The sequence below is a fragment of the Pavona decussata genome, unplaced genomic scaffold, assembly GCF_977016875.1.
Source record: "Pavona decussata unplaced genomic scaffold, jaPavDecu1.1 SCAFFOLD_218, whole genome shotgun sequence".
NCBI classification, from domain to species: domain Eukaryota; kingdom Metazoa; phylum Cnidaria; class Anthozoa; order Scleractinia; family Agariciidae; genus Pavona; species Pavona decussata.
This window is the reverse complement of record NW_028145623.1, coordinates 684387-692500: the sequence shown is the minus strand read 5'-3', so window position 1 is coordinate 692500 and position 8114 is coordinate 684387. Positions and strand designations below refer to the sequence as shown.

The following is an 8114-nucleotide window of genomic DNA, read 5'->3' as shown; positions in this document are numbered from 1 at the left end:
ATGTGTACCATCACTCAGTCTCATCTACATGTAAGTACTGGAACATTATAAAAACAACAAATAAACAAACAAATAAATAAAAAGAAATTCAAAATATTTCAAAAAGATGACTTTTATGTGGTATCAAACAGGAGATATTTTGTGACAAACATACATGCATGAAGTTTCTCTGGTAAAAATCTTTTTTAATTAGCAATTCCTTAACGATCTTTGAAGATCTGCATTAGGATCTTTTGTGGATCTTGATAAGGATCTTTAATGATCTTCATCCATATCCTCAAAGATCTTGTAGGATCTTGCAAAGATCTTTCAAGTCCCTGCCAAGTCCCTTGCAAAGATCCTTCAGGTCACTGCAAAGATGTTTGAAACAGCTATGTATACAGGGCTTCTGATATTATGCGATGTTGCGATTTCGCATAATTGACCTAAAATCGCAGCAAATCGCATAATTCATGAAAAATCGCAGAATTTGTACAAAATCGCACAATTTAAGAAAAAAAGAGCAAAAATCTCGCTTAATGTTAAGTTCTCTGATAATTTAATGTTATCTCAAGGAGTTTTTTCTTTCAAAAGGCGTCAAAAGTCACCTGGAAGCGTTTGTTCCTTGAACAAGCGAACAAACAGGCGTTCAATCCTTCATTTTACATGTTGGGGACCTGGTGCTGGTTTTCAATATTAAGCGAGTGATCATTGGCACGCAATAAACAATCCTTTTATGTAAATACACCAATCACAGTCATTGATATATTTCTAAGATGTCATTTGATCCCTTCATTATTGGCGTGAAAACTGCTCGATAGTCGCTTGCAATATGTAGAAACAAACATCCTCATTATGGATAAGTTTGTTGAGAAAAAAAGATCGCACCTTCCTGTAAATATTTAGGCAAAAGACAGGGCAAGAAAGTACCCCGAAGGAACATTTCATGTTGACGATGGTCTGTTGTTTTGCTCTTCATGCAACATAGTGGTTGATCATCTTGGAAAGTTTGTGACCAGCTTGAAGCTGAGTCACACAAGCGGAATGCGGAAAAAATGTGGGTGGGAAGCAATAAACGCTGACTTGACCAAATTAGCAATATCTGATTTTCAATAATTTGAAATGAGTCAACAACTGATTTATTTCAGCTTTTACTTCATTTCTCTGTGCTCTAATTGCTTCTTGAACAGCAAAAAATGGATTATGCTCCTCTTAGACCTAATAAAACAGGGTTAAATTAGCTAAAATGAAATCGCATAATTTGCCGCATAATAGACCTTTCTTGCCGCATAATGAGACTTAAAAGTGCCGCATAATTTCCAAATTTTTTCCGCACCATATCAGAAGCCCTGTGTATACAAAATTTGGTACTTTTATAGTTGATTTATTTCAACTGAAATTTGGATGAAACTTTGCTCAACCTTGGCCAAGCTTTAACTCATTTATCTTAGTTTCTGGTTAAAGGTTACCAGTTTAAAGTTTGACTAATATGTATTGACAGAAACGTAATATTTTATAACTTAATTTTAATCTTTGATGACAAAAGTTGAACATGTTGGTCGTACATGTACTTTTTGTATTGTCATCATGCTTAGATGCAGTTAACATTGGAATCACTAAATTCATAAATTCAAAATTGTAAATTGCTTTATTTTCAATCAGTGTCAGTACATATTAACTATAGGTGTAGTAAATGAACGAATGGGCTGTTAGTAAGTTTTCAGCCAGATTGCAAAATTGAGGTTAATTCCCATAACAATCTGGTTGCTTTCAAAGTCAAAGGACTGAATATCAGTCACAATCACCCGTAATGAGAGCTGTCAGCTTACTTAAGCAATGAAGTAGACAAAAATGTGCTGTCTATTACACAAAGACTGGTCATGTTAAATTTGCACTTATACATGTACATGTACATGTATGGTAACTTTCCAAATTTAAGCCTCAGCCTATTTAAACTGCACATAACTTCTCATACATACATAGCCCTATGAAATCACATCCAATGTCTTTTCCAAACTGTATACCAATGAGTTTCACATTTTTGTTCCTTGGTCTTAACGATTTATATAATCCTTGGTCTTAAAGATTTTTTTTTTTTTTTCGAAAAATTATATGGCTTTTGAAAAGTAAAAGAGAGAGTAATTTTCTTTGTTTTTAGGGAGCTGTTGGTGTTTTAAGCCAGACATATTCACAGCATGGATTCCTTGGTCTCTTTCGGGGAAACAGTGCAACAATGGCACGCATCATTCCTTATGCTTCACTGCAGTTTACAGCACATGAACAGTACAAACTGTTACTCAGAATAGATAACAAGAAAGGGTAGGTAGAAAACATTCAATGTACATTTGTCGTGGCTAGTTTTTGTCCAGGGTTATGCATCAAATATGGCATACAGAGTACAGTGTTTTTATTTATTATATATTATTTTATGGGCTCAGTCCATAAAAAGCTTTCTAAAAGTGAAAGTTTTGGGTAGGATTGCATCATGATTTGCATGCAATTAAACGTACTTGTTTACACATGTATACATTATCTAACAATTAAAAAAATAGAAGATTTCATTTTGGCATGCCTCTGTACTCTGACATTTGCACAGATGACATCAAAATGTGGTGAGAACAAAGAAGCACACTACAAGCCTCAGGCGAGTAATGTGACTGATATTTTTACCACGTTTTGACAGCCTCTGTGCGTTATCAGAGTACAAACCCACAGCAAAATGAAATCTATTTGTTTTGTATATGTAAACGCATGAGGTGGAGTATGATTCATGAGCAAACTAACAACAAGTAAACCAAACATTAGTAATTATTTAATCATCACCTGCACTGTGTAGCTTTCTACCGCTTGGAAATCACACCAGCACAAATCGATAAAAATAGCAAACTGGTCCTTCCGCCCATCAACAACAACAATTTAAGGGCACTGTTATTGTTGCTCAGTTATCCTTCATAATTTGGAAGAAGCCATAGCGTGGTGAAAGCACTTGGTCGCGGCCATGAATAAAATCAGTTTTTTAATGATTCGAAACAAATTCAATCAAGTTTTTAGCATTTGACACAAATAATCTTTTGCTGTTTCTTGTGAGCTTTAGGAATTTCCTTCTTTGGCTGTAGCGCTTGATTTCCAAGTATTTTTGGCACAAACAATCCCGCTTAAAAAGTCAAACCCCAAAGAACCAGAAAGAAGTCGTTGTTGTCGTGGCACAAAATGATGAATCCACCTAAATGAAGAAATGGCATGCTCACCCAATCAGGAGCAAGTATTTTTGCAGCTTGACTAATCAGGAGGGAGTAATTTTGCCCTCAGTGATAGGAAAATTTAGAAAAAAATGCCCCCTATTTTGACCAATCAGCATTCAGTAATTTTGCCCTCTTTGTTATAAATACAATAACCAAGACATTGATTTTTACCACATTTCATGAGCGAGCATCATGTCGAGTCAGAAACTTTCAAGCAAGATGGTCAACCATTTATACAGACACACAGTTGTGATTCTCTAAATTAGAGTTTAATCCAAAAGAATTCCACTTACAATATTGTTACATTCCAAGTAGCCTTTGTTCCAGAAGGAATTTCTGCCCCCAAAATATTACAGCTGATTTGTCGCTTCACTGTTCGATTACTCGCCATTGCTGGATTTCTATCGGCGACAAATTTGGGCAAATATTTCCTTTCTTGGTTGACGTCACTCTCAGTGATCTTTGTCCAATTTGTCATCAGACAGTTTCTCTTTCTTGTGAAAATTTACCTATGTTTGACCACTACTCATAAATTTAACAGTTTGCAAAACTTTGTTGACCAGTCACTCTGGTTGGACTCTAGACTCTGATCATGTGTGCCGGTCAAACGTTAATTGTGCTTCTATACTCTAATCACAAACTTCATTCCTTCAGTCACAATGCGAGATTTACACTGTTCATTGTATAATGTTAAATATTTCATGTGCTTCTCATTTTCTTTTGCTCAAAGAAAAACAATTAGATTATCCATCATGCTTTGATTGAGTTGAACTTCTAGTCGGTTACCTGGTCAGCTACATACATGTATTAATATTAAAATTAATATGCTTCTACCCTATTATTTTTGTCTTTCTTTTAATAGGCCTAAGTCATTTTTTTTAATTACACATGGAATTAAACATTGCATTTAAATAATGGATGGAGAGATTCTCTGAGATTCTCAAGTGCACACTTTTCTAATGGAAATTAGTTTTTCAGTACACTGAACTTATGACAACAAAATGTTAATGTCCTTACTTGTCACAAATGGTTTTAATGTGGGTCTCTTTTATTTATGCTTTACGAGAAAAATAAGAATACTTTATTTAATAAGTGTCATTGTATTTAGTGTAGAGCACTAATTGGCCGAACACTCTCTAAATTAAATTGTAATTTGGAAATGTTGGTTTTTGAGGAGAGGGTAAAACGAGAGTACCCGGAGAAAAACTTCTTCGAGCAAGGACAAGAACCAACAACAAACTCAACCCACATATGTTCCCGAGCCCAGGAATCAAACCCAGCCCAATTCCCTCTCCCCTTAGTGCTTATACCTGCATTGTCAGTGTAACCTGCCTTCAGGGGCAGTTAAATTAAGGTCAGGGTTTCGATCAACAACAGTTGAATGTTTCTGTTGATCTGAAACATTTTACAGTTTAATATATTTGTTGTTTCAGACCTTTACCTCCTGTGCGCCGATTTTTAGCTGGATCCCTTGCAGGCATCACAGCGGCGCTGTTCACCTACCCCCTGGACATGATCCGGGCTAGGTTAGCCATCACTGAAAAAAATAGGTAAGGACTTCCAGCTGTCACAAAAATATATACATGGATACTCGTCGGCTGGAAAGGCAAACATCCTTTTAATATCAAAAATATGTATGTGGATACATGTACTTGTCTGCAGAAAATATGAGTCATTCCAAGAGAAGCTCTTACAAATCAGATTTAGGTTGTGCTTCGCCAGTTCCAATTCTTTGTGGCCACAGTTTCCAGGTCACGTGTTTCTCCACCGTGGTGGGGAGTTCAGCTCTCAGTGGTTCCTTATTGTACTCTAACTGTGGTGGTCATTGAATCTCAGTTGGTGCATTCTTAAGGACTGGGAGACCTTATAGGATACATAATGTTGTAGTATTCAGTTTGTTCCTCCACCACCGGCCCACACACCCCTACTCTCTGCACAGAGAAACTTATTTTAATTATTATTACTTTTTTATATACATGTATATATGGGCAGAAAATGAACAATAGCTAACTGGAGATAGATAGCCCCAGCAGGTCAATCTTTGGTTCACAGAGCTTTGCTCTATGCTTAGAGTATAAATGAAAACCGGCAGTATAAAAAAGTAATAATAATTAGTTATAAAAATTAATATGAATAAAATTTATAATCATTAATTTGGGAAGTTCGTACAGCTGTAACAGAAAATGTTCTGGAAATAAAGTTATTTATACTCTGCTTATATGTACACTGTACATAAAGGAAAAGAGAGTGGGAGAGGTTTTCAGACTATGGGCACGGTCTCTCTTATGATTGTTTTCCGAGCCTGTTTACTAGTGTGCACGCAGGTGAGAAGGCAACTTCTGGGCAACTCTGTGCTTGCTTATAAATTATGTTTCTTGGTCAAGTACATTTGAGAGAAAACAGGAGCTACTGGCGGTTTTCTGTGAGAATTAATGCTATTTACTCTTCATACATTTTTTTTAAGGTGGCCAACTGAGGCATTGAGTTTTTTTTTTTGTTATTTTAGGTACACAGGACTAACGAACGTTGTGACCAAAATTTACAGAGAAGAAGGATTTTCTGCATACTATAGAGGCCTATTCCCTACTTTGCTAGGCATTATGCCCTATGCAGGAATAAGCTTCTTTACTTATGAATCTCTAAAGAAGCTCTACTTTGATGATTCAAGGAAGCTCAATCCGCTGCATAGACTGTTATTTGGTGCTTGTGCGGGATTGCTTGGCCAGTCTGTCACTTACCCACTGGATATAATTCGCCGGCGAATGCAAACAGATGGAATTTCTGGACCTTCAAAGCCAGAGTATCAACGAATGTGGTCCACAGCAAAATATGTGTATGCCACAGAGGGACTGAAGAGGGGCCTTTATAAGGGACTCAGCATGAATTGGGTCAAGGGACCCATTGCAGTTGGAGTGAGCTTCACAACGTTTGATTTGTTACATGGTTTTTTCCAGAAGCAGTTCATTCAAACTGACATTCAGTGAAGTAAAATGCAAAGGCGAACTCAGGGAAAGCAGAATATAATGAGGAAAATTCAAGGGTTGAAATACGTGTGACTTATGACGGGGGTAAGTTAGTGGAGGCAGAGGAAATACAGTATCATGAAATCAGTCCAGCACACGGTGATAAGAATTCAAGATTTGCAGGACAAGAGAATCTGAAAACTTTATATAAAGTTCACCATCAGTGTACAGCTACATGTAAAGCAAAATACAAGATCTGCAAGTTAATGATCGATCAAAAATGAGAGACAGAAACGCTACCTAATTTTGTAAAAAGGTTAGATTGTCACAAATAACGAAAGAAATCACAAATCAGACTGAAGCTAATGGAACCCTGTTAAGCCCGGGAAAAGCTGCAGAATCCATGCAAGTGAACGATGGCTGGCCGTGTACCAGGACATGTAACTGATTCGCCGAAGAGAAGCCTATCTTGTTTTTTAGACTATCCGACATGAACCTTTTTCCCACCATTCAGGGGGCACAACAAATTCCAAACACAAAATTACAAGGTACAGTGTACTTGTCATATGAAAGCCAAGAAACTGTATGAAGAAAACATATTTAATACTTCTTAGCTTAATGACAATGTTGCAGGTAACCGTTGCAATTGTTGATTATTTTGGGATCCAATTTGTTCGTCATTTTTTTTCAAGTTTTCGGACATACTGTTTGAAAATGAGAAAAGATCACGTATAATTGGCAACGAGAAGTTAGATGAATAATTTTCCAAGTTATTGAATATATTATCTCCTCCTAAACGTGGATATACATGTATTTTAAAAATTTTGAATATTATTGGAATTAATATGTTTCTATGACAATTTTAGGTCGGTTTCCACAAATTGTGTGTTCTTAGGTTGTAAAGAATTGTGAGAGAATCCTTTCCTTCTGTTCGCTGCTTAATCCCTCGTAACCGGCCGAACCATTTTATGTACACCGTACGTTCTAAGGTGGGCCGGTAACGATACGAAAAACTTAATATCATCGATACTTGCATCGATTCTCGGGTTTTTTTTATCCCTTTCTATACTGTTTACGTGACCGCTGACTTGAATATCTGTGTATTTGCTGTTGCACTGAGCTTGGAGGAAGTATCGCAAAATTAAAGTTGAACTCTCTTTCTAGGATGGTGTGTTTTTATCTAATCAGTTTACAGACCATAAACAGTATTTTTAGAGTGAAGGTGAAAACATCACAGAAAAGTCTTGGATGATGACGTCACATATCGGTATCGATAATCGATATCGAAAAAATGCCAAATATCGTAAATATCGTACTTGTATCGGATCGATTTGAAAAAACTGGTATCGGCCCACCGTTGTTAATTTGTGACAGTAGCTTGCGTAGCTGGATATGTTCTGACGCCGTAAACCTCGACAACAAGCTGTGTTTTCAAATCGCCTTTTCCCCATTTCCATCGCGGGTTCGCTGCTCGTATCGCCAACTCTCAGCTTCGTCTAACATCCCGCCAGCTACCCAGGCTTGTCCTTTGCTTGTTTGTTTGTTTTCCCGCCTGATAAAAAGGCGCCTAATATTTCTCTCACAGACACGCTATCTTATTACTTTTCTTCCACATATAATACATTTTTCTTGCACAAATAACATAATAAAGTTGTGAATGATACAATATTATTTGGTGGTCCGTTTTGACTTTTGTCATCGTGTCATATATTCCATGTAAAAAAACTGTTTTGTTCGCCAATAAAGTAATCTCGCTATTCTTTCACGGTGAAATCCCACCCTTAACGTTTGTATAAATACACCCCTCTTCCTTGTGATCATGTCGCACTCCGCCAAAACTATACTGGGCCTTCCTACCTGTGCGGTCAGGGAACTGTTCCTCAACACTCGTGAAGAGGTTTCGGGTTCGAGAAGTTTTTATTATTATTTC

At 36.8% G+C, this 8114-nt stretch overlaps 1 protein-coding gene across 1 annotated transcript in view; it reads left to right on the top strand.

The window, feature by feature from the left end:
- LOC146459594 (mitochondrial coenzyme A transporter SLC25A42-like) overlaps positions 1-7855 on the top strand; it is a 9134-nt gene extending 1279 nt beyond the window's left edge. Inside the window, exons 3-5 of the mRNA XM_085089342.1 lie at positions 2138-2298; positions 4655-4771; positions 5728-7855. Of these exons, the coding sequence (XP_084945468.1) occupies positions 2138-2298; positions 4655-4771; positions 5728-6205 (756 nt within the window). The 3' untranslated portion in view covers positions 6206-7855. The remainder of the gene's footprint in view (positions 1-2137; positions 2299-4654; positions 4772-5727) is intronic.
- Positions 7856-8114: the final 259 nt, after the last annotated feature.